This window comes from Electrona antarctica (assembly GCF_951216825.1).
Source record: "Electrona antarctica genome assembly, chromosome: 8".
In the NCBI taxonomy this organism is placed as follows: Eukaryota; Metazoa; Chordata; class Actinopteri; order Myctophiformes; family Myctophidae; genus Electrona; species Electrona antarctica.
Genome location: NC_136789.1, coordinates 2,388,089 through 2,415,998, shown reverse-complemented (window position 1 = coordinate 2,415,998; position 27,910 = coordinate 2,388,089). Strand labels below are relative to the sequence as shown.

The 27,910-nt window shown below is 40.6% G+C and overlaps 1 protein-coding gene across 1 annotated transcript; it reads right to left on the bottom strand.

The window, feature by feature from the left end:
* Positions 1-385: 385 nt before the first annotated feature.
* Positions 386-25,094, bottom strand: kif4 (kinesin family member 4). The gene is made up of 31 exons (XM_079508819.1): positions 24,938-25,094; positions 23,834-23,975; positions 23,283-23,397; positions 21,130-21,320; positions 20,105-20,194; positions 19,140-19,306; positions 18,872-18,966; positions 17,803-17,922; positions 17,399-17,574; positions 15,369-15,430; positions 14,862-14,994; positions 13,541-13,599; positions 13,244-13,349; positions 12,815-12,952; positions 12,437-12,604; positions 11,063-11,157; positions 10,698-10,842; positions 10,357-10,467; positions 10,129-10,212; positions 9,874-9,990; positions 9,079-9,234; positions 8,507-8,604; positions 8,204-8,333; positions 7,801-7,971; positions 7,189-7,299; positions 6,220-6,297; positions 5,552-5,656; positions 5,183-5,338; positions 4,409-4,528; positions 2,351-2,473; positions 386-1,780 (listed from the first exon to the last, which is right to left on the bottom strand). The coding sequence occupies exons 2-31, from the start codon at positions 23,951-23,953 to the stop codon at positions 1,661-1,663; spliced, it is 3,660 nt and encodes a 1,219-aa protein (XP_079364945.1). The 5' UTR covers positions 23,954-23,975; positions 24,938-25,094; the 3' UTR covers positions 386-1,660.
* Positions 25,095-27,910: the final 2,816 nt, after the last annotated feature.

Below are 27,910 nucleotides of genomic sequence, written 5' to 3'. Positions count from 1 at the left end.
TAAATTCTTATAGTTATATGAAATACAGAATGCATGGACAAAACATGGCAAATGTGCAATCAATATTGGTTTCCTTTTTTGTAAGATATTTATGGTATACAATGCAAACATATGCACTCTTGAATGTAGATAGAAGCCTTAACAAAAAGCTTGAACTGATCCTTCAATTTGAGTGTAGACTACACAGAACACAAATTATTTTACATGAAAGAACGTGAGTGAATAAGAATGACTATCACAATGCAGAACACAGCATCTTTTATTTATTAACAGAGTGATAAATTGGTGATGATGTATATATACACACACATACACACCTTTTGACAAGGTGCAGCACTAGATAAATGATTTTAGAATAATATAGGCAATACATATTTCAAAATGCTGGATTTTCCAGTTTCATGCCAATCTTCCCATTCCCGTAGTAAATACAGTTTCATTGCTTTCAAACTAAAGCAAGCAGTTACCCACTTATCAAAAAGCACAAGGGATGCAGCAATTAATATAGCAACTGATTTCTGCTGATATATATTAATAAAGAGTTTGTGGGTGTATATACACACATGCATTTTTTTTACTTCCGCCTCCACTTTCGTTCTTACTAGAATCATCTTATCTCAGAAGTTCAAGGATTTGGTGTGCTAGTGTACAGAGTCCAGTGTCACCACAGAGAATAAAGGTGTACCATTTATCCAGCATGCAGATAAAGCTGTGTCTCTTACCTTTGATTTGACTGTACCTCAGGTGATAACAACTTCAACCATGCTTTAGATGAGATAACAGCAGCAATCAGCCACACATAAAATAATCTCATAAACTGATGCAGGGTCACATGTGATCTTATAATCATTGGAGTTAATTTTTACGACAGAGAATAAAGACCTCAGATGACATACAGTATCAGTCTATCACATTTCTTTAGCAAAAATAGCCAATCTAGAAATTCACAATGAGATGTGTTGTGAGCTTGTAGATCTGCCATTTTCACTTATTTTCTGCATGTTCACCTAATTAGGCCAAATCTTAAGTCATGTCCAGAATAGGGATGCTATTGGGTTATAAGTAAAGCCAATGAATACCGTTAAAAACATCGTTCTGCTGAGCCACTGAACAAGCCCCATAGCAGCAGACTGCATTAACCGTGAGTCATGTTTCGTGCAGCAATGAGTGGGATTTCTTTCAAGTGTAGTTCTCAGTAATTCTGCCATTTGTCCAACAGAGGACAGCAAAGACAGCAACCAGTCATGTGGGGATTTGTCAAATGCAGCGTTCAATGCCAATACTACACAAACACACGCTTTGTTACGGGGGACTTTGAAATCAAACTTATACATTATACAGCAAAACCACTTTATTACATTTCTACATAACCTTTCAATTTCAGTGAAAATTTAAAATAGACCATCTAGAATGAGGATTAAAAAAAACAGCTTACATTTGAGTTACCAGATATCTAAATATCTTCAGTAGTTTCTAATGTCTAAAAATATAGTACAGTACTCCTAAATTTGAGATGGTGAGCTAGTGCAACAGAGCAGAACATTGATCAATGATCATCACTGAACATAAACAGACATCTTGGAACCTTTCACCTATCCTCCAGAAACATGTAAATGGACATGACAAGTAAGGAGTACGCTAGAAGGCCCCACTGGGCTAACTACTCCTTGATTGGTGTACAACCAGAGAAGAAGCTATCTACGGTACTTCCTAGTCTTTTCTTCTTCTTCAGAAAGCTGGTCGTCAATTTCTCGCCATTTTCATCCTCCTCTTCATCATCCTGAAATGATAACATAATTTAGGATTGCACCATTTTTCATCTCAGTGCAACCTCATGATCTGTACATGAACAATCTCATGAAGTCCATATATAGTAATTATTCGTATAGTTGTAATACATTACTGTATAATGCCGACGCATTTTATGTTTGTAATTATTCACAAGTCACTATAAGTGGTAATTGGCTGTAAAGTAATGATATTCCTGGAGGTGTAGGCAGACAATTTGTGCGTTTATTTAGGGGATACAATTCTTGTAATTGTGTGCCGTTGTACTTTGTACAGTTCAAACTCATGAATGGCTCACAGTCTTTGCCAATGACCACTAGACGCCATTGTCTCATTTGGACAGCACTGAATTTAATAAGGCAACATTTCTTGCAGTTTACTATTTTTTGGTAGTCTATTCCACCTTTGTTTTAGAAACCACACGTTAACATGTTCATCAACACCATTTGACCCGACTCCTCTGACTGGAAGTCAAGTCTGTGGAAATGATTCCGGTCTAGACAGTAGACAAGAAATAAATCAATGAAGATGCACACAGATACAGATCCCCACGTTAGCTTACCATCTTAACAGATGGATTGACTGGTGGAAAGAATCCACCGCCTGGGGTTGTGGGGTCAACTGGAAGTGGAAGACTGTCAGGTGTCTGGGGACGACCGAGTCCCATAAGAGGACTGTTAAAATCCTGAAATAGGGATAGACAAAAAGATCCAGGTAGCTTATTGGTTAGTTGGTTTAGTAATTTGACTGGTGACACTCTAGAGATGTCATTACATTATTTACTCCGTTTAAAGGACCACTTCCCCACTTTTCAACATCTCTTCATATAATTGGTCCTCACTAATGTTCATGATAAAACACCACCATTTTTTCTCAGTCTGTGCCTCATAGGAGGGCTTTGGGCAGTTCGGACACCCGTCCACCAGTGACATCATTAGGCAGATTTTTTTTTAAACAAGATTTGTTTTAAAATATATTTAGATTTTTATTATCGTGAGAACGATGGCTTCAACTTTTGCATTGCAACTTTTCAGGAAAAGAAAGCCTGCCGTTTCTATTCAGTATTTTAGCTGTGACGTGAGCGCGAGCACGTGAGATACTTCCGGGTCCTACTTTTGTGTCCCCATATACGCTTTTGTGTCCCCATAGAGTTATACTGTGACGCTCCGTCGGACTAAATCTGAGACGAAAACAACCATGAAAGTCTAATTTTACCGCTTTCCTCGCAACAACAAAGCTGCGCTGCTCTCCCAAATCTGGCTGTGACAGTCCGTCTGCCCCACACGGAATAATATCGCCATTTTATTTCATTGTGTCAACTAAATCCTCATTAATGCAAACTAGATTCAACATACTCAAGCCTGCAAACATTATAAATATGCCCCCGAAATATTTTACTGAGCAAATGGACTGTTACCACCTTCAATAACAATGATAATAAGTCTTTATTGTCTCCACATCATATTTTTTTTTGTCATGGAAACTTTTACAAAACATTAATAATTCTACTCGAGTTGGAAGCATTAAGACCCATTGTAACCCTCAATGGCTTCCTTTCTGAAAAATAACGTCATTGTAAAAAGATTCACGTGTTTAGATATTCTATTGACAATGAGATGCGGACGGGAGCTGGTGCCACTTGGACCCGGACGTAACGTAGCACTACAAAATGACGTCGGACTTAAATACTGAATTAGCTTGGATTCACCATCGATGATGTCACTGGTGGACAGGTTTCTGAACTGCCCACAGCCCTCCTATGATACACAGACTGAGTAGGAAAGAAATGTGGTATTTTATCATGAACATTAGTTAGGACCAATTATAGGAAGAGAAGTTGAAAAGTGGTGAAGTGGTCCTTTAAGTCTTATACGTATCCGTCTGGTTGTTATTTGCATCACCTCTCTACTTAATCGGTTTGTTCCCCCAAACATAATATAGTTGGGACCTTTTTATTTTTACCTTTATGATTGATTTTATGTTTTTAAATAGCAGAGAGTAGAGTAGAGATTTCCTGTGAATGAAAAGTGAAATACAAATACATTATATGTATTATTAATGTCCCGCCCTCCCTGAGTGACACAGAAAGATGTTTAAAAATACAAAAATATAAATAAATTGACTGGGCCAGTTGAAAATCATATACAATCCGTTTTGAAGTTTGACAGTGCTTTTTCGCCCAAGATGTTGCGCTACCCAAAGTCTAGAGTAAAGTATAGAGTGCATTAAAAAAAGTACACGTATATATTTTGACTTTGAGACACACTGCTTCGTTGATCAATATGTTTATCATACCTGCTGTGTTCTACCTATACTTAAAATATGTATTTCAATCTAATCCATTCTTTTTTTTAAAAATCATCATTATGTTATCATGTATTGTTCCCATTTCCTAAAGTCTCTGCTGAACATATCCCAACCACATTTCATTGCTGGTGCCTGTGTAATCACCAAAAATGTACCAAACCAACTTACCTCCTCCGGGTTTTCCCGATTACGGCAGTGATTGTGAGCACACAGGCAGTTCTCTGTACCAAACCAACTTACCTCCTCTGGGTTTTCCCGATTCCGGCAGTGATTGTGAGCACACAGGCAGTTCTAATGTACCAAACCAACTTACCTCCTCCGGGTTTTCCCGATTCCGGCAGTGATTGTGAGCACACAGGCAGTTCTCTCCGCATGACATCTTCTCTTTACGGCAACGACACATCTTGTTGAAACAGCGACCCTTACAGGAACACTGAAGGGGAGACATTAGTGAGAGTGTAGTCTGCATGTACTAGCTAGTAGCTACCCAGGAACTGGCAGCTATTTGATTTTGTATGCCCTTCACGTAGTGCTGGGAGATACATTGTAGGGACGGGTCAGCGCAAGTTAAGTATGTCAAGTACTTAAAGGGTTATTTCACCATTAAACTACTACTAGGGGCCCACTTGGGGGTTTGCTATGCACCCAATGCAGTTTTTAAAGTTCAATATTTAGATAGTAATTTTGTCAGACAAACACTCTTCCAATATAAACCCATTGTAACTTCAGTTCAGATTCCAATTTAACCATGTTAGAAAACACACATCTGTGGTTCTGATGGCTGATAGTCCTAATGCATTAGCGTGCCATATTTGTACTTTATTTATCTTTCGTCAAACTTTCCTTGTGAAAGCAGAGAAATAGCCAAAATATTACACTATCAGCAGCATTAATGGTTAATAACTTTGATATTGTCACCATGACCTAGCAGACAATGGAGTCAATGGACTTTCATTGTGCGTTCCTCTGAATTATATTAATTATTTTGGTAAAATAAACAAGTAAGCAAAGATATTCAGTAGCATGTATGTGTATGGCTATTGGCAGCGTCAATGCAAAAATGTTGAACACTTGAACACAATCTTACTCCAGTCAACTTGGGTTTTTTGGAAGTCTTCTTCTTGTTAGGTTTAGGTGCAGGACACCATGCTTCTTCCTCTCCCTCCTCCTCGTCCTCAGAAGTCGAGGAAGCCGACTTGAGTTCCTCCACACGGATCGCCGTGCTGCGCTTTGGCTTTTTGGACTGTAGTGGGCAGACAAAAAAAAAGAAAAGTATGGATGTGACACTACAGTAAGTACACCCGATTCAGTACACTTCTGTTTTAATATTAGAGTGTATAGAGACCATTACCTTTACACATACATACATACATACAGTATGAATGTACAATACCATATCATGTGGCTTTTTCAAATAAGAAAATACAGTAGTAAGTAAGTGAAAGAAATGCCTCACCTTTACTGGTGGTGGGACGAATTCAAAAGAGTCATTCAAAGAGTCGCTCTGTTCTTGCTTAACTGGTGCTGGTGCTTTTCTCACACTAGCCAGCAATGTCAGTTTCTGTAACAAACCAAAATACAGCATTGCCAACATAACTAGTATAACTCAGACTAAAAGATAAATATTTACAGACAACCAGTATAAGCCAGACTAAAAGATAAATATATACAGACATGTAAACAGAATATATTGTCCTTTAACATATCATCTGCCATGACAACAACTGCTGCCATTTACGTGGCTGCATCATTCCAGTTCTGCTTGTCTAATCCGTTTCCACCTTTAACTGCAATTCCACATTTCTTTAAAATGTAATGGAGCTTGTATGACAGTTTTTTTGTTTTGTTATAAGCCTATGGTGTCAAAGTTGAGTAGAGAATTTTGTATTACATTACCTCTGAATCATACAGTATTAATTCATAAATGTTGTTTTCATGTTAACTAAACACATTTTTCAAATTTGTATTCACATAAAAAAAAAAGGTTTCTCAAATGGGTGGTTCTCTACATTGAACCTCCATTTTGGTATTGTTGAATTTGTCTCAAAATGGTTAGTCTTACAACATTTGCCAAAAGTACACTGAAACCATCATTTCATCCATTGAATGGATTACCAGTCTTACCTGTTTATATTCTTCAATCTCCTCCGTCAATGTCTTGTTTTTATCACTCAATTCCTGCATCTTCACGAGTTCCTCTTCCTAAAATGGTTGAATGCACAACTAGTTTAATAATTCTACTCCAAAATAAACATTAAGGCAAAGTCAACAATTTATAGATTTGGGTTTGGACTAGACTCATAATGTATCTTCTAACAGCATATTAGCGTTGTAAAATAATGCAATATACAGTACTCCCCCTTGTGTGTGCATAATGTGCAACACAACAGTTAAGTCTGGGAAATGCAAATCTGTGTTTTTACAGATGTTGATTTAAAGTATTCAAATAACTAATGGATTGCGTCCTCACTTCCCACATTCATAGTTCATACACCAATGGTGACAAGCTAGCACCGACAGCCTCATTGGAGGAAACACGGGATTCAGCGTCTTGCCCACAAGGACAGAAGGAGCCAGCAGTCGAACTACAGCCCCCACAGAACATTGGATAACATGTTCTACCTCCTGACCAACAGCCGCCCCAAATAAAGTATCAATACCACAATATAGAAATTACAAGTACAAAAGTATTGGCGTAAAAATATACAAAAGTATCAAAAGTAGAAGCACTTGGCAGAATGTCCCATTAAAAAAAATCAAAATGTATAAAAATCTTTTGGAAATTGCCGCTCAGAACACATCGCTTTATGATGTGCCTATAGAGCTTAAGTGGTTAATGTAAGTTTAATAACTAAAGTTTTCAAATAACTATTGTTTTGTTTGTTTTTTGCAGTACTTAGTAAATTTACTTAGTGGTACATTACAGCACCACTGGTTTTATTTGGGGGTCATATGCTAGCCTGCATCATCTGAATAGCTCACCATTTTAACTTTCAAAACTCTTGGTGATCCAGGCATGATTGTGAATTTGTGATGACAGCATTATTTTCATTTGGGATGGGGATGAAATGCCCCGTCACAAAAAGTACAAACCTGGAATTGAAGACGCTGCAGAAGTTCACGCTTGCCATGTGAGGCCTCTTCCACGTCCTGGTTAGTTTCATCAGATTCTATGTTCTGGCGCTGGGTAAGGATGCATAGGACCTGGAAGTAGGGACAGAAGACGATACCAAGATGCTTAAAACATAATGGGCACAAGTTCACAAGATTGATCATAAGGAGACGCCCAGTTCAATCAATTGCTGAACAAATTAGATTGGTAGTCAGTGTATAGTCACAACAGTTCCAATGTGTAGTTACACAACAGTTCCAACAGGTGCAAGCATTCAAGACGACAAACCATTTGCGCAGCCCTGACTAAAAATAAAATTATATAATTTCACAATGTAGCTTTCATATTGTGCAACTGAAAACCCTGAACAGTTCCTGAAAATAATTATCTTCCAAAACCCTAATCTGTCATCATAACTTGTTATAAAATATTTTCCAGGATCATACCGTACTCATTTTCCAGCATGGGTTAGAACCGCAACTGTTCATAATTCCGACAATACTAATGAACCATTAATACAAAACTTTATTTTCATAGAACTCTACAAAGTAAAGTACATCATAAAAAGGTTTTACACAGAAATCAATAAATACCTTCTCTTGATGAGTTTCCTCCATCTCAATCAATTGCCGCTGGTGCTCCATCTCCATGGTGGATACAAGGTTTCTCTCATCACCCAACCTTTTCGCCAAGTCCAGCAAGTTAGCCTTCTCGAGCTGGAGTTCACTCTCGAGCTTAGCATTACCCGTTTTAGTAGTCACCAACTAGTTAAGGAAAAACATACATAGTTGCAATTATTTGAGAAATTGCATAATCATTTCCATGTAGATTTTCTTTTAATATTTGACAAAAGTATTGGAAATGGCAGATCTACAAGCTCAAAACACATTGAGACATGCGTTGAAAAACAAACTCCGCCTGGCAGTAGTGAAATACAGTTAATAAATCCTGTATCGCATAACTACAGTAAATCCTAGCTTTAGCTGGTGGGCTCACCTCAGACATCAGGACCTTGAGGGCATGCTTTGCATCGACTATAGATGTAATGCTGTCCCAGCGCTGCTTCAGACGCCCTTCATTGTCTGCATCCAGAACCTTCTGTTGAAGATCAGCAATCTGGGCACTCCTGTTAAAGAACCATTTAATTAACCAAAACAATAATGTACATTGCACTGGAGAAACAATGTTTCCCCAGGCTTAATTTCTGAGAAAGCCAGCCTGAAATCCAAGGTTAGGAGTTACATTTAGTAGCGCCAACAACTGGGCTTGTTCTGGACTGAGGTTGAATGTGAGACTCACCTTAATCCCATTTCTGTCTCAAGGTTATCCACCTGTTTAGTCAGAGGCACTTCCATGTCTCGCTGATTCTCAATCTCAGACATGAGCAATGTCCTGCGCTGCATGGGGAAGACAATACCACAGTACAAGATTATTTCCTGGTTATAGAAAGTTTAAACCATAACTATGTGATGGGAGGATTAGGCCTATCACCAGCAGAAACAAAGTAACTGTGATACCCATGTGGACTTCTGTTCCATCAAAAAATAAATATCACACCTGTGTGAAGTGAGGGGCACTCTTATCATACATCATCTCATTCTGGCCAATCACAATTTGCATCCTCACTTTTGTCATCAAGGTTTGTGTTTGAGTGCACAAACACTCAAAACTAGTCATAGGAAACGGTAGCAAAACAATGTTTGTGTTTACACTCTAGTTTTATTTTTTACACAAAGACTCAAAACTAGTCATAGGAAACGGTAGCAAAACAATCTGTGTTCACACAAACCCTTAAAGCTGGACAAGGGAGCTAGCGCCCCTCAAAAATAAAAATCTTAAAACTCTTTGATAAGCCGTTTTCTTAACCTCACCCTCATTTTGGTAGCAGGTCTTCCCCCTGCTTCAATCTGCTGATGGAGTTGCTTGATGTCCTGTGCCAGAATCTTCCGGTCCTCCATCAGGTCATTAAGGTGCCGTCGTGCCTCCTCTGTGCTCACCAGCACCTCCACCTCATTGAGGAACCATGCCTGGCCACACAAACGGGTACAGGTAAATATAGCAAATAATATACCATTATGGTTTCGAAATTTGACTCTTTACTGTGGGAGAATTAAAAACAGCTCAGGTGCAAATACAGTCACAATCCGCCAGGCCGGTTTGTGTCAGATGTGGGGTGAAGCCATCAGGATACATTGATGAAGCTAAAGGGGAAATACAGTTTGTACGACAGTGTGTTGGTGGTGCCCACTATAGGCAGACATTAAACTGTTTGGAGTTGCACTCTAAATAGGTCCCTCGATGCAATTCCAATTTGGTATGATTGAAAACAGTATGGAGTATCAGAAGAACCCTGTTTGGTAGTCCTTGTCACATGACTCAGGAAACCATTGTGCCAAATTTGATGTGAGAAACGTGTGTCGGCAGTCGGCAACAAACCTGAAAATGTAATTTTGTAGCATTCGACACCCCCTATGAACGTTTATAAAAAGGCACGGTTCAGGAGTTACAGGCCAAAATGTGAAGTGGCTAGTTATAGCACCACAGGGCCATCTGAAAGAAAAATGTGTGGGGGTTCTTCCTTGTCTAGTAAAGCATGTTATCCAAAGAAGGAACTGAATATAATAGATTAAGAATCGGAAATTGCTCCCAAATAGAAGCTTTATTACCTTAAATCTAGTACCAGCATCGCCATCAATTTTTCTACTGTGGACATCTTTGCGTTTCTCAGCCACTTCTTTTCTCTTCTGCAGGGCATCTTTCAGCCTCTTGTTTGCTGCTGCAGCCTGAGGGGAGAACAGTTAAATGTAACTGTCATCTCAAGTGTGAACATGTGTGAGAGCAAGAGAAAGCTCAAGCAAATCAGAGAATATGGTATAAGCCGTTTAACGTCTGTTAGTATCACATATGATAAAAGGCACGACCTCCTCAGTTTTGCGATGAAGGATATTGGTCTGCTTCTGGAAGTCCCTTTCCAGTTTCAGCAACTCATACTGCCGCTTACGATCCTATAAAAAGAGACAATCAAGCACAAGAAACAGAATATATAACTGGAATTCAATTATTCAACACTGATGTCCAGAATTGGTTTGGTACCATCATTTAACTCCATGTCCTGCCAATTCAAATGAAATCCAAGAATGTTAATAGACCTTCTCCTTCAGCTGAAGAACCTCCTTGTCCTTCTGAGTCTTCAACTGTCGGAATTTCTCAGAGTCGTCCTTCATCTGCCTCATCAGCCGCACACGCTGGGTCTTCATAGCCTGCAAGACAAGTCAAACCCTACAATGACAAGCCTGTCTTACCACTTACACCCTTCTTGGTTGACCCTCAGGGCTCTATACTAGCAACGTTTCCGTTATTGCTCTGCAATAAATATCTATCTCCACATCAAAACACTACTACTGTGTATACGGATGAGTAACATAAGAGGTGGTGGGAGACATATCAGTAACAAGAGGTGGTGGGAGTAGAGTGAAGCGGTTAAGATCACCTGTATATCCTGATGGAGTTTGGAGACGTTGCGGACAGAGGACTCCTTGAGCTTGAGGAGTTTAGATTGATCATGCAGCTTCTTCTTCATGTCTGACATCTGAGCCTCCAGTTCCTGAAGCCTCTTCCTCCGCTGCTCACTAAGCCTGGAGAATAATAGTTGTGTATTAATACAAAAACACAAATGAAACCAAACAAATGAAAAATGAAACCAGTTTGTGTAAGGTTTAAAAAGAAAGGTTTACAATGTGTAATTCAGACCAAATGTCTTATTTAATCAAACACATTAGGCTAAAAATATATATTTTAAGCCACATTTTAGCCCTAATTCAAGTCGTTCTACAAGGAAAAGCTAACTGGCATTACTTGGCCTGGTTGGCGTCTTTCTTAGCAGACTGCAGGGCCAGCGTTAGCTCCTCCTTCTCCTTCTGCAGCAAATCTACTGCAGACTGCAGGCTTGTCTGTGGAATGACATGCTGCTTTAGAAACACAACAGTCTGGAATGACATGCTGCTTTAGAAACACAACAGTCTGGAATGACATGCTGCTTTAGAAACACAACCGTCTGGAATGACATGCTGCTTTAGAAACACAACAGTCTGGAATGACATGCTTTAGTTTAGAAACACAACAGTCTGGAATGACATGCTGCTTTAGAAACACAACAGTCTGGAATGACATGCTGCTTTAGAAACACAACAGTCTGGAATGACATGCTGCTTTAGAAACACAACAGTCTGGAATGACATGCTGCTTTAGAAACACAGTCTGGAATGACATGCTGCCTTAGAAACACAGTCTGGAATGACATGCTGCCTTAGAAACACAACAGTCTGGAATGACATGCTGCTTTAGAAACACAACAGTCTGGAATGACATGCTTTAGTTTAGAAACACAACAGTCTGGAATGACATGCTGCTTTAGAAACACAACAGTCTGGAATGACATGCTTTAGTTTAGAAACACAACAGTCTGGAATGACATGCTTTAGTTTAGAAACACAACAGTCTGGAATGACATGCTGCTTTAGAAACACAACAGTCTGGAATGACATGCTGCTTTAGAAACACAACAGTCTGGAATGACATGCTGCTTTAGAAACACAACAGTCTGGAATTACATGCTGCTTTAGAAACACAACAGTCTGGAATGACATGCTTTAGTTTAGAAACACAACAGTCTGGAATGACACGCTGCTTTAGAAACATAACAGTCTGGAATGACATGCTTTAGTTTAGAAACACAGTCTGGAATGACATGCTGCTTTAGAAACAGTCTGGAATGACATGCTGCTTTAAAAACAACCACCAACAGGAGTCAGGACTGTTGGGCAGTTCAATGGAAATTCATGTTGAACTCACCCAGCAAATTGCCGAAAGCATGCAATGTGTGCATGAATGCCCTTAAAATCCTTTAAAATAATTCAGTAAAATTGCAAACCTAGTAAATGCATAGTGAATTCTACCATCACTATTCACTACTGCCGACACAAAGTCACTGTCTGAGCCAAAAGCTTTTCGATGTTGATTATAATTACATGAATGAATATGAAGTTCATATTTATATTTCAGTTAATCAGATAGTAGCCTAAAGCAATGCAGTTATGCACATCCCTAAGTACATACCGTACATACGTTCTTGTTAATTCCCATGAAACCACTATTCAACCCATTCTCTGACATCCTGTCTCGATACAGTCGGCTTCTATATTGGTAAAAGCTAAAATGTAACGGCTCTACCTGATTCTCAGTCTGCATAGGTTCCAACGGGTTTTGACACATTTTCTTAATGTAGTCCTCCTTCAAAGCCAACATTTTGTCTAGGTCAAATAGTTCCTTAGACATCTGGGCCTGGCGCAGAGCGTGATGGGTAGTAACAGCATCTGGTGATTTATCATCCACGGCGTCCTGCATAGTGAGGTGGAGGGGAAGAACACATTAAGTGTTTCAGAACGAAACAAAACCCACAACATTCAATGCAAATGACAACAGTGGTTCGCCAAAAATAGCAGACCAAGCTCACCATGCATCTCAGCTTGTATATCAGCCATTTTTCACAAAGAGTTTTTGTGCAATGAAGGTCTGTTTTACTAAGATTATTGTGTGGTTAATACATACAGAGTGATCCTTGCTAGAGCCGTCACTAGCATTGCCCAATCCTGGAGGTGCACTTGCTCCTTCTCCACAGGAATTGAAAGACCCAGCTTCTCCTGCGGTCAGAGCATCAATAGAGGCAGCAATGCATGCACTCTCATTCTGAGAAGCAAATCAGAGAAAACAGATTATTGACATAATGTCTTGTAATTAGGGTAACAAGTTTTAGTGGAAAGCTTTGTGATACAGCATTTGTTCTCATTCAATTTAGCGTTTACCTTCAATTTCTAATCCAATGCAACAAAATCAGACCCTTTTAACACATTCTTTAAATTTAGAGGTCACCAGACATAAGATGGCTGGCTCATCCGAGGACAATGTGGATAGGCATAACAGCTCTGATCGTCTGACTAGAAATTTAGAAAATGGAAAAGGCTTTCCAAGATTCCCTACCTGGAGCTCCAAGATGATATCCCGCAAGTTAGCCATCAGCTCCACCTTGCCCTTCAGTTCATGGTCCTCCAGGGTCTCTAGCACATTCTCAAGGTCTACTCTACACCTAAAAACAAAACAGACGAGAAACAAGGCACATGCCGAAATCAGACAAATCTACTGCAAACTATTCTATTATAAGTTTTTTTATTGCAAAACTGATGCCCATGTGGAATAAAGACAAAGACATGCTGGCTCCCTTGTATGGTTTATCACAGCCTACTTTTCACCGTCTGATCAGATTACTAGTAAACTTACGCCTCGTGTTGCCGCAGTTCCCCAAGCTTGCTTTGAAGCTTCTCATTTACTTGCTCCGTCTACAAGGAAACAAGAGAAATGTGTGATGAAAGTAACTGATCGAAAATGGATACTTTGCAGTCATAACACATATGGATGAATTTGTATGCAGACATAACACATATGGATGAATTTGTATTAATAGATTTTTTGAACAAAATCTATTGTGGTGCTCACGCTATATGTGAGCTTGTAGAAAAGAAATGCAACACTAGACTATCATCTTACTGTATATAAACACAATGGACACAAGGAATTGACAAGCACATCTGATTATAGAGAAATTAGACTTGGAGATGCGTGGAGAATAAGGAGACCTCTGAATAAGTCTATTGCAGGACGCGCTCAAACGAATTTGGCATTACGGCTGCTTTTAGAATCCGCTTTCCCAAAAGGTGTGTGGGCAAAACAACAATATTGGGGAAAGCGTACCAACACGTCCATGGCCACAGCTCCAGGCGCAAATAACATGGTCGACATAATGTATAGCGGGTAATGCAGACCCAAAATACCACTTAGGGACCGTGCAAGCTGCCCTACCTGTAATTTGCAGGCACAGGCTAATGGGAATGGGTAAGGAAGGCAGGGCCAAAATTAGGGGCCTTGGTCCCTCAGCAGACTACTCAGTATTTTAGCTGTGACGTGAGCGCGAGCACGTGAGATACTTCCGGGTCCTACTTTTGTCTCGCTTTTGTGTCCCCATAGAGTTATACTGTGACGCTCCGTCGGACTAAATCTGAGACGAAAACAACCACGAAAGTCTCATTTTACCGCTTTCCTCGCAACAACAAAGCTGCGCTGCTCTCCCAAATCTGGCTGTGACAGGCCGTCTGCCCCACACGGAATACTATCGCCATTTTATTTCATTGTGTCAACTAAATCCTCATTAATGCAAACTAGATTCAACATACTCAAGCCGGCAAACATTCTAAATATGCCCCCGAAATATTTTACTGAGCAAATGGACTGTTACCACCTTCAATAATAGTCTTTATTGTCTCCACATCATATTTTTTTTTGTCATGGAAACTTGTACAAAACATTAATAATTCTACTCGAGTTGGAAGCATTAAGACCCATTTTAACCCTCAATGGCTTCCTTTCTGAAAAATAACGTCATTGTAAAAAGATTCACGCGTTTAGATATTCTATTTACAATGAGATGCGGACGGGAGCTGGTGCCACTTGGACCCGGACGTAACGTAGCACTACAAAATGACGTCGGACTTAAATACTGAACACTCACAACAGGACTCCAAACGACCCGGGTATCGATATTTACCTCAATGATCTTCTCAAACATGATGACTGTTTGGCCAGCGGCATGGCTCAGCTCCATGCTCAGCTTGCCGTTCTCGTTCTGCAGAACACGGTTTTTCTCCAGAAGCTTTGTCACGTTCTCCGCTGGCTCTGGCCTGTGATGACAGGACCATGTTTGTGGTTATGGGATACACAGGAAAATTATTAACAAAAGTGTTTTGACTGATGAAGACAATGCCATTTGTGTCTAAACATCAGTTATTGAGACGAATACAATTATAAAATATTCACTGTGCTCCAATTTGCTTTTTGGGGATGTGATCTATGTATAATTGTTTGAGAGCACTGGATAAAGACTAAGGCATTACTGCACTTCCATCCAAAGAAAATTATAAACATTGTATGAAAAGTATACAGTGTGACCAGAAATCTAAAATAAGACATACAGATAACAATATCTCGTCATTATAATCAGAAATTATGTGTAGGACATCTAGACATTCTCTAGGACAAAGAATGACTGCCTTACCCAGAGAGTACTGGAGCCACACCTCCACAGGCATTCAGCAGCATCACCTGCAGCTCCTGAATCTATGGGCCAAGAGGAACACAATCACCATCACTTTAAGAGAAAATTACAATATCTGCTGCCTGCTGTACAGTAGACTGTCTTGTTGACAGTCTCAGTGGCCCATTAGATACCAGCACAGAAATCAGCTCAGTGTTTAAACTCACCATCAAAACAAACAGGATTGATTCAAATTAAATATGGATATATGACCCAATCATGTAGGCCTGTACAAAATTGAATATTTTGCGATATGCAACATTTTTGTAACTGAATAAATGGCTGCATATGCTTAGATACAGACACAATGTTAGGATCAAGCGTTGGAGTAAAATGTTTAAACATGGGGCGCTCGGGTGGCGTAGTGGTAAAGTGCCTGCCAACCACCATATGTGGGTTCTGTTGCCCTGAGGAACCTGGGAGTGTTGGGCAGGAGTAGCACAAACTCTGCTACTGGTGAGGGCTCCTCTCTGGCAGGTAAGCCAGTAAGTTACAACAGCAGTGAAACAGAAGTGTGTGTGCATGTCCGTGCGTGCGTGCGTGTAGGACTCAATTGGCATAACTAAAACAATTGGGGAGAAAAGGTGTGTACAATTGGCTAATCATACTCGTTAACCAGAGTCCAGCTCCAAACAACAATGAACAGAGGTCTGGGGAAGAATGGTTATTTCTCTTTACATAAACTAGTTCAGTGGTGGTATATTGGCCGTTAAAGTTGTACTTTGTCCAGAACATCTCAATTTGGGGCTCTGTCACAGCATAACCACTTAAAGCCTATACATTGTTAACCAGTGTCCCCGAGGTCTTAGCCGCAATTTGCAACTCTAGATTTTTTTTATAATGGGATGAATCTAGAGTTGCAATACCCTCCATTGACTCCCTACTCATCCAAATTGCGTTTGCGATCTGCTTGTATTAAACGACGTTAAACTCACCAACATTGCAGCTCTAGGCCAAGCTTGAATTATCCTCTTTCAATCTGCCGAGCTGGTTTTGTCATAAAAATCCAACGTAGACATGTTATGAGCTACTTTCTGTCAAGAGATTCTGTGCAGGTAATTATTTTTCTAAGTGCTGGAGTTTGGAAGCACTCGTCGTAAGTAACTGAACAGCCCTGTGTACCACCTGTTTCGAATTTGCACATAATGCAGGAGGCAGCAGCGCGACCCGTTAATAAAAACGAGTGCTTCCAAACTGCAACACTTAGAAAAAGCATCACATGCTTAGAATTTCTTGACAGAAAGTAGCTCATAACATCTCTACGGTGGATTTTTATGAAAAACAAGCTTGGCAGATTGAAAGAGGATAATTCAAGCTTGGACTACAGCTGCAATGTTGGTGAGTTTAACATTGTTTAAGACAAGCAGATCGCAAACGCAAATGGGATGAGTGGGGAGTCAATGGAGGGTATTGCAACTCTAGATTCATCCCATTATAAAAATAATCTAGAGTTGCAAATTGTGGCTACCGAGGTCTATACTTTTCTACTTTTTCCCTCTACACCAAATAGTTTAATTTAAAAACAGCCAATTTACAATGTGTTACAAATACAATGCATTATGAGAATGTCCATCATCCACGCTTATCCGTAGTCGGGTCGTGGGGGGGCAACAGCTCCACCAGAGAGCTCCAGACTTCCCTCCCCAGAGAAACATTAGTAGCTTCCCACTGGGGATCCCATGGCATTCCAAGGCCAGTGAGTTAATGTAATCCCTCCATCTGATCCTTGGTCTGCCCCGGGGTCTCCTCCCAGTGGGACGTGCATCGAGGACCTTCCTAGGGAGACGCTCGAGAGGCATCCTAACCAGATGCCCGAACCACCTAAGCTGGCTCCTTTCCAGGCGAAGTAATGAAGCCAATTTCACCTCAAACTCCCCCATTTTCAGAGCAGGTTTGCCCATTATGACATGCCCAGAATAGGGAGAGATGACAGTCAGGATGCATGTGGTTAAAACACTGGCCTAATCCACGACATGATTTAATGACCCTACCTGCTGTTTCAGCCGTTTCAGCTCTGCAGCTCTGGGGTCAACGTTGACCACAGGCTTGTTCTTGATCTTGCGAGCTCTATCGGCATACCGCAGCGTGTTGATAGTCTCTTCCATGTTGGAGTCTGCAGGGCTCACACATGCTATCATCAACGTGTGGCTGTTGCCTCCTAAAGAATCTGAGGGAAAGAAAATAAAGCCTGAAATTTCAGGGTGCCCCGGTGGATCACCTGGTAGAGCGCATAGCATTAAGGGTCAGTCCCTTTGTTGAAAGCTCTTGCCCATCTCCATCTCCTGCCATTTCCCGTTTCTGTCCACTATCACTCTCCTCCAGGCATTTACCCTTTCTCTACACTACAGAAGAGCCATCTATAATGACTACATAAATGGCAGTTATGTATACATACCCTGCAACAGGCGTGTCAGCTTGGAGTCTCGGTATGGAACAAAGGTGCCTTTCTTACTTTCATCCCCCAAGGCACTGATCACATTACCGAGAGACAAAAGTCCTCGGTTGATGCTGATACCTGCCGGACACAAAAGTGCTCATGAAGGATTTTTATTTTGATCTACTGCCACTTCAAAGTAGAGCTCTTCACAGGTCCAAAAAAATGGTCCCGAAATTAATCTGACATTTTACCGATTACGACCCGAAAACATTTTCAAAGAGGAAAACTAAACCCGAATGGATCCGTGACTATTTTGTCCGATTCCAACCTGTTCCGAGATTTATTTCAGATGGCGGCGCCGAGCCTGACCGAGATCCAATTATTTCCGTCATTCCGAGAGACATTCTGGCATTCCCAGCCAGCCAGACATTAATGTGGACTTTATGAACGTATGACCAATTACCATTTTATGATTAAAGCGCACGTGAGCCTGCAGAGATTCCCTGCAGGCTGCAGCAGAGGGTGAGAGAGACTTGTCTCTTCTCTTCTTCTCAGCGTGCGTCATGCGTGCATTTAAAATGAACCAAACGGATAATTTTTTCACACAATCATCAGAGTTTTAGCAGATGCAGCATGTGCCTGTCTTGGCTGAGTGGAATATGAACAAGGCGCGACACTCAATGCAAAGTTAGAACAGCTTCTACTGTGCTCTCTTCTTTATCCATGACCTGTGCGGGTCTCGGGTATTTTCGGAATTGGAGAACCGGTGAAGAGCTCTACTTCAAAGCACACCACCACTTAGTAATTTGTTTTTTTACTTGGATATATGTTACAGTACAAGTGAGAAATAAAACGGGTGCCTGTTTTTCTGGGAGACCCTTGAGTACCCCCCTCCCCCCAGCTGGAGATTGCTGGAGATTCTGAGTTTTATATATCTTGCCCACTAACAGTATCAATGTGTTACTGGTTAAGCTGAATGATGACTGCAGACTTTCTGCTAACGAAACGTGTGCCTGAAGTGGGCGAGTTAGAATTTATATCTTACAAAGTGCAAAAAAGTATAAATCAGACTTAAGATTTGGCTTGCCTTCCTTCAACCGATCACCCTCTGCTTTTGTCTTCTTCTGCCTCTCCGAACCAGCAAGATCCACAAGGTGAAGTTTTGAAATAACAGAGTCAGTTCTACAAAAAACATGTAGTAAAGTCAGAAACCAAAGACCTAAATGGATTTAAATAAACATAGTGCTTTAATGTTTTTTTAACACACTAAAGCAGGACTGAATGAGGAATGAAGACATTTTAACCAATACAACTAGTGGCTGGAGGCTATTCAAAGACGACATGAGGGGACTGACTTCTCTTTCCCGTGGCGCTGCTCCAGGGTAATGGTGAAGATGGCGTGTGAACGTGATGAGGCAGCGTTCATGGCTGTGGATCCCACAGTGCGAGAAGAGTTCCCAATCTCCAAGCAGCCAACCATCTCATGGGCAGAGGTCACCTCCCTCTCCGTCAGGCCTACAATCTGTGAGGAGTGGATACTTATAAATAAAGCCAAATAAAGCTAGCGAATGGAAAGCTTAGTTTCTACTGGTTTTCAAAAAGATCCTAACAATTTTATTGGCAACCGTTTTTCCATGTATCCTGGCTATTTCAGCACACTTAAATCAAAACTTAAATCAAAACCCACACTTTAACATTACTATTATTAATATACCACAGTTATAATACCTAAAACTAGTCAATTATAAATCCCAGAAATTCATTAAAAATATAGTAGACACTTAAAATGACACCACTCAAAACTCACTGAGCTATTGGGTTAGGGATTGGATCATTAAGATTATTCTCTAGGGACCAAATGTCTGCATTTAAGGCTCCAACAACAAACCTGGCTGCAAGTTTAACCAACCAGGTAGCCATTTGAATCGCTTCACCGCCTTGCTCTCTTCTGCATGTCATTATATACTGTTAAACAATGAACGTCTGACAAGGGGCGAGAGCCCGAAACGTCACAGCAGCACTCTGGTGCAATAAAAATAATCCTACAGGCCTGGACGGTTAGCTCAACCGGCCGGGCACCTAGGCTGCTGAGCCAGCCCGACGCCGTGCCGTGGGTTCGACTCCCCATCCCGACGGCCTTTGCCACGTGTCTCTCTCCCCCCCTCCCCATTTCCTGTCAGACTACTTTCAACCCATCAATAAAAAAAAAAAAAAAAAAAAAAGGCAGAAAAGGTTTTAAAAAGATCTTTAAAAAAATAAAGAAATCCTACAGTGTGCAAGTGTTCTGTTTTTAAGAGTCCCGAAATAAATAATCTCCCACCTTGATGCCTTCTTTGGGGTCCTCACGGATACTGATGGGGGCTTTATCTTTAGAAGGGCAGAGTAAGTCCAGTATCTCTTCGTTGTAGATCTGTGGTTAATACGAAAAGCACACATGTGTAATGAGCCAAAGGTCAAATAATATTTTTTTTATTCAAAACTAAAACTTGTTATAAAGTTAAAGCTCTATATTCTAACTAGAAAAAGTGCCCCTCGGGGCACAGGTCTCCACCAGGGCAGGTTGTGGCCTCCTGGTGGCGCTATAATAGGCCAATGTGAAAAGGGTGCCATTTCTTCATACGCCTTTGATGGCAATTGGATGATTTGAGGCATTTTGTTCCAAAAATGTGTTTTGCAAAAATCAACCTGTTGGTGGCGCTATAACAGGCCAATGTGAAAAGGGTGGGATATATTCCTCAGCCTAGTAAGAAAATGTGTGAAAGATTTCACGTAAATTGCATGCTGCGTTCATGATTTGAGGCTTTTGTTCAAAACGGGGCAATCTTGCAAACTGAAAGCCAATTATAGCCAATTAGGATGGAATATGAAATATCGGACAGATCCGACTTGAGCACATGACCATAGAGATACTGTGTAACGATTTGTGAGATTTTTGGACAGAACCTGGAGTAATATAAAAAAGCTGGTAACAGACGGACGGACACAAAGTGTGCAAAACATACTCTCTCCCCATGCCTGCGGCCTGGCGGAGACAATCATCATTGCTATAGTGTTTGTAACAATGTCGCCCCATCTTCCAGCCCTTTAATAAACGTAAAATATATTTTACAATTTAGGCATTTAGCAGACACTCTTAATCCAGAGCGACTTCCATTAAGATTTTCAGGATCAACACCAATTTCAGCCAATCAGAAGAGAACTCATTTATCATAGCAGATACATATTTCAATTTTGTCTGATCATTTTTTATTTTCATGAGATCCTCCGTCCTACTACTCCAGCCTAACACTGCCTGGTCCCCAGCCTATATACAGTAGGAGTAGGCAATATTTTTCCACCACAAACCTCCAGGTAGGATACAGCCACAGAGAAGTCAATCTCTGGATTCTTCTCTTGCTCCTCGAAGATCTGCTTGATGACTCTTGGAATGACTCCAACAGACGGATCAGTCTCTTGAGCAGACGTGTAGGTGCCACCCATGGAGAAGGTCTTGCCTGAGCCCGTCTGCCCATAGGCTATAACAGTTGCATGGTATCCTGTATGTGTTCATAGTGCATAAACAACAATTAATTACAGGTATGCAGCAGCCATTAATTCACTTTATCACTTGCATCGGTCGGGTCACCTGGAGGAGGGTGTCTGTTGCAAGACCTGAAACACCCTGACCCAGTGACTCCAGTTAACACTGATAATGTGTCCAAGGTTGTGCATCAGTAGATGTTAACAGTATTGTGGCCCATTACTCATTTCTATGATATTCTGTTGAATTCTATTTTCAATTCAGTTGCTTGATTAATTATAAACCCGTTATTAGCGTACGGTTTCTTTTTTTATCATCATTGGACGGGTTTCCCAAAGAAATTTTGGGTCGTATGAAGCTTGAACAGGAGTGCCGCGCGCATGCACACATGCCCTCTAGCCGCACACAGAAGCCTGTGTGCTGCCTAATTGGTCAGGCACCATGTCCATTTTTGGGGTTTGCTTCTAAATTAATTTAAAGCCTTTTTAGCCTACACACCTGTCGACCTGTCGCAGTAGTAACACCATTCGCAGAGATATGTGTGATGCGAGTGGTGACTTTCTTCATCTCATTTAAATATAAAAATGTCATAATTAAATTAATATTTTACCTCAGCAGAGAATTTCAGCCATCTTTCCATATTTTTTAAGATTCTTTGATCACCCGTGAGAGTAAATTTAGGAAAATTCGGCTAATATGTAGGCAGTGTATTAATGGTGTGTATGTCTATTCTTTTGGAAAGGCACGCAACATTACGCAAACATGAACCACCCAAATCTTTGTTTAATTTGAAATTCGTATATATTTAAACGACATGAGGAGAAGAGACTCACCACTCTCCCTCTCCTCTCTACGCACGCACAAGCAAATGAGATACTTAATATCAATAACAGCAAAGAAAACAACTGCTCATTTTACTTTGATAACCAGTAATTTGGGCTGCAGGGCAGACTGGTTGGGTAATTTCCTAGTGTTTAAAATGAGATATTCCTCTAGTCTAATAGAAATGTAAAATAAAAATGAGGTGCCTTTTCGATTCAGCCGCTGCCCTTCGAATTCCCTCTGCACATCCCTGCCCCAATCCCCTCTTGATAGCCTGGGCACCATTTCATTTAGGGTATATGATCCTGTCAGGAGCGGATGATATCGTTACGTCATGTTGTAGTATTGTTTTGTAGTCGACAGGCAGGAACAACGGGGCGGGAACTTCCTTTTCCCATGTTATTCTTCCGGTTTGAGGGAAAAGGAAGTTCGGTTTGATTGTTCCCGACTTAATGACGTAACGATATCATCCGCTCCCGACCGGATCATACAGACTTTTGAAACAGAGACCAGGCTTTCCTCTGAGGTGGTGGAAAGCCTGGTGAGGCGAGGTTACTCTCTTGAAAGCAATTGAAATTGAATGGACTAAACTTGCTGGGTGCTGAAAAGCCAGTCGTTAGGCTACTTTTTGTTTTTGCAGGCTGCGGGGCGGGCGGGTCGTTGATTAATATATTGTTTTGCAGGTTGGTGCGGGCTGGCTCCCGTGGCAGGACGGGCGGGTTATGAAAAAAAGCCAGCCCGCGCATCACTACTGTGTAGCAACTAGCAAGCAAATGACAGGAAACTTTTTACACAAGTTTAACTCGACCCCTCTGCTGTTTGGATCACAATACACGTTTTTATTAAATCGATTTAAATTGTCACCTTTTTATATCCATATATTGTTACATACCTAGTAAGAACCATACCACATAATTATACTATACCCTGCCATGGTCATTCTATGATCATGTTTTCAAAATTGCTTGGACAAGTAATTGTAGGGGATAGAGGAGAAGTAGGTATGAGTCTATATCTATATAAATTAGAAGATATATGATTTCTTCCAAGACAAGGACACAAAACCATGATACACGTGTATAAAACACGAAACGACACCAAACACCAAACTAGGTAAACCAAACCAAAGCATTACTGCAGGTCAGACATACTGTACCTTTGAAAAGCCCACTCAACAAGGGCGCAACAGAAGTACTGAAGACTTCTTCTTGCTCAGCTGTTGGGTCAAATACGTAGTCATACGTGAAGGTCTTCTCGGTGCCAACAACCACCTTCAAACAAATGACAATTTTTTAAGAAATGAATTATATTTGGTAGCCATTTCATATAAATGCTATGTGCTCATTGGATGACACTGGCAAGTGACTTATGCTTATCTGCTGAACTTTATACCGGAAAGAAACACTATACAGTCAAATGAAATTCAAATGCATAGGGGTTTTAGTCTGCTTGTGTATATCTGCATTGAACAGAGCTCAGCTTGGCCTAATGTTACCTTGTACAAATAATCCAATTATCTTAATTGAGAACAAAATATAACGAAGATAGAATCCTGTACTGCTGCTCAAAATTATACTTAGAATGTTTTCATGCTCCTGTACATAATAAAATGTGTACCACAATTTGTGTCTGTCTTGCTCCCACTACATGTGTTCATTGTGTTGCATTTCAAATAGCTTTTTTAAGTGCTCACGAGTCACGACAGACCTGTGGCTCTCCAGGCACAAATGTGAGACAGCTCTGGCAACCCTCGCTGGTTTCCTTAGGCACCAGTGGACGGCATCGCAGAGCCACCCTCACCGGAATCACCTTATCTTCGTGTGACATGTTGCAATCAGCTGTGGATCAGCTGGAAGCAGAAACAACCAAAGGACGTTGATAATAAAGTTACACTGATTATTATCACCCAACAACTGTATTGGCTGGCATAATGCTATTCCGTTAAGAGTGAATGGTGCAGTACACAGCTATGAGGGACACCTTGCAGGCTCGCAATATAAACAGGAGCAGCATCATGACAGTCTATAGTTATACAGAATGAAAGCGCAAAAAATGTGCATGTCGCTCCGCACCAAGAGGATATAGTTTCATTTTCTGACTCTGGTAAGTCTGGTTAGTAAGAACTACATTTTTACCATTAAGACTCAATATGCCAAATAAGATATTGAGTATGGTCAGCACTCGGCATAGTGTTTTTGTGGATGATATATCGTGTTATCCAAAGCCAATTGCGAGATACAATTACAAATGGAATTGCATCTCCCACACTGTGTGTGTGTGTGTGTGTGTGTGTGTGTGTGTGTGTGTGTGTGACTGTGTGTGAATGGCTGATTTAATCTGGTGCACCCATTAGCTAAATGTTAAACAGGCATGTCATTAGTTTATTTACATTGGCCAATCCACCATGGCAGACAAACAATTTGAATAAACTTCACATCCGTGACTAGCCCTAAACTATGATTATCATTTTAGTTAACATAAGTAAAAATGTAGAGTTAAATTAACAGTAGATTCAATTTACATGATTGGTTTGCTCGAAGAGTCGCGTATACCAAACACTAACGGGGCTACCAGCAGAGATGAAGGGTTTAGTGTCTACAGCTTTTTAGAAGGTTGTTACATGTAAGTAACATGTAAGTAAAATGTAAGTTTTACCTATATCAATAAACTCCTAAACATCAATCAAAAACAAACCACATGTGCAATGTGCATCAGTAATGCTAACATGGTGTTTACGTTAACTGTCATCAGCTCAGTGAGCTTGCTGATCGTGACAAGTCAGGCAATGTTTACCTAACATTGGCAACTTACAAAGTCAACGCTGCTTGACGTTTTCTACGGAATCCTGTTTTGCAGTCGACAGCACCATTGGCGAACAAATAACTTGCTTAGAGTCTCGTCTTGTTGTCTTTCATGGAAAAGTGGAAATCCGCCCCAAAGAAATAAAAGAATCATCCGCCCGCCAGTTTTAAACTCTAAGCTCCTCCCATTTCCGCTCGCCTTCCTTTTCCGCTTTAAATTAACATCTAAGGTCCGTTACTGCCACCCACTGGTGTGGAGTGTTGATTGAGGCGAGTCAGGCTAAATGAAACTTAACTTAACTGTACTGAGTGTAGTGTACATTCTAATGCTTTTGTATAATGTATAATAATGTATGCATAATGTATACATAATTATTTAAACTATGAAAACCTGTTGGTCGTATTAGATATATGTTTCATGTCTATTTGTAGGCTATTCAAATATTCTTCTTTCATATTTATTTTCTTATTATTCTGAATTGTATTAAAACTAAGTTATTTCCAAATCTGAAGCAAACTCAACCTCAATATGCATCTATGTAAATGGCAAAAGGGTTCAAGGTTCTTTATTGCCCAAATTGGTTACAACTTACTACACCTAAACTTGACTTATCCATAGCTGGTGAGCCCATACAACAGGTGGACAACGCCAAATTGCTGGGCATCGTCCTTGACAGTCAACTATCGTGGACTGAACGTACACAATAGTCAGCAAAATGGGCAGAGGTATTGCAGTCACAAGAAAGTGTCAATCTTATGTTCATTCTGACATCATGGGTCAAGTTTGTAAATCGTTGGTTTTGTGTCACTTGGATTATTGTTCAACTGTACGTCTAAAATTAATCTAGCTAAATTACAGGTTGCACAATAGGGCAGCCAGTAGGGCAGAACTAGTATTGTAAAAATTGTATTGCATTCCAGCCTCTCATGGCTCACTATTGAGCAAAGAATTTCCTCAAGTTTGGCCATCAAAATAGTTTTGAAAATAGCAGATCTACAGTATAAGCTCACAATGCATTGTGATGTCACATGTTGTGATCTTGTAGATCAGCTATTTTCAAATAGTTGATGTATGGGGTTATGGTGGTTAAATCTGCAAAAGAATGCTTACCACTAGCTTTCATAAAGGTGCCTATGGTACTTAAAAAGTATATTGAAATTTGAAATTCTTTGCCTTATCTTGGTTGATAATGGTACCCCAACTTTCAGCAGCTGCCACAAAGTTTCCCAAGGGAATTGGGTTGGAACACATTTTTCTGTGTTAGTAGACCTTTATGAACACATCTGTGAAGAAAGCTAGTGGTAAGCATTTCTTTTGCAGATTTGCCACAACTTAAGCTAACTTTACCTAACTATAGGCCTTGTAGTATATTGACAAATTTTGCTGCGCACACCCTGGAACCCTCTCAAGGACCCCTGGGGGTCCCCGCCTACCTGCCCATGATGACTACAATTATTAAGGTTTTCCAGACCCTGATGGAGTCCTGAGTATTGATGGCATAATGTTGCAGACAAAATCTAGCCTGGGCTGATACACTTTTTAACAAAGCACATGCAATGTGGCCTATACTGCTTAAAGCCCATTAGTGAGGCAGCTTAAGGCCATATTTTAGCAAAATGTGCACGCCGGACAAAAGCGCCAATTTTTTTCCACATGCTCTCCATAACCATACGTTTCATTTTGGAAGGGGGGCCACGTCATCAAGATGTCAGAAGGCGGCCATCTTGGCGTTCAAAGATGGCCACCATGTAATATCTATAAGTGCCACTATCTCGGCTTCTAAGCCACTTAGAAGGTCAATCTTGGTGTCAAAATATACATTATCTAGGTCAAGGAATGCAATAAGGTCATTGAGAATATCAGTAGACGTTTATTTGTGCCAATATTGAATAAATACGGTCATTCTAGCAACATATTTACATCATCTTCAACTCTGTTAGCAGTCAGAGGGGTCGGTGAATGTGGAAATTGTAATTTGCGTCACAGCGAAATGTTGCGCAATAACAGTATGTCATACAAAAGCAATATTTGTACAGTAAATATGGCAGTTGCATGGATGCAATGTAGTGCAGATGGATTTCTGTGGCATGCATCATTTTTTGTGCATAGAGAGATGTGTGCTAACGGAGTGATTTGGTAGGAGAAGTCGGACGGATAAACGCTTTGCACCCCCTATAGTAGTAGGATGAGCATCAAAACTATATTTTAAATACTTTTCATTAGCACATGCATGCCTTTTACATTCCATAGGGCTGGACCACACATGGACCCCATTTGGTTGTTTTCTGCATCTTCCTCTGTGACCTGCCACCTTCATGTCATCTCTCACAGCATCCTTAAACCTCGTCTTTGGCCATCCTCTTACCTGGCAGCTACATCTTCAGCATCCTTCTCCCAATGTACCCTCATCCCTCCTTTTCACATGTCTAAACCATCTCAACCTCGATCACCTCTCTTGCTTTATCCCCAAACCTTCTAACCTGGGCTGATCCTCTAATTTAGTCATATCTAATAATGTCCTTCCTTTTCACTCCTAATGAGAACCATAGCACCCTTAATTTTGCCACATCCAGCGGTGCCTCCTTTTCATCAGTGCCACCAGCATGGCTGGTCTCACTACCATGTTATACATCTTCCCTCTCACTGGTAGCCTTTTGTCACAAATAACTTCTGAAAACATATGTCCCATTTTCTCAATACACTAGCTTCGCTTGCTAGAACATTTCCATCTCTATACTCACCTTAACCTGTTACACTACTGTCTAGCCAATTGGTACAAATCAATTTCTCCCTCCCTCACCATCTCTCTTTGCCTTACCTCTATACTTACTGTACCCTCTGAAACTCATGGCATTGCCCATTGACATATATATTAATTAATAATCTCTTTTAGAAGGGAGACCTGGGCTACAACAAGATGGCAACATCCTACTATAATGCACACAGTCTGTGTGTGTGTCTGTACATCTGTAATCCACGTAA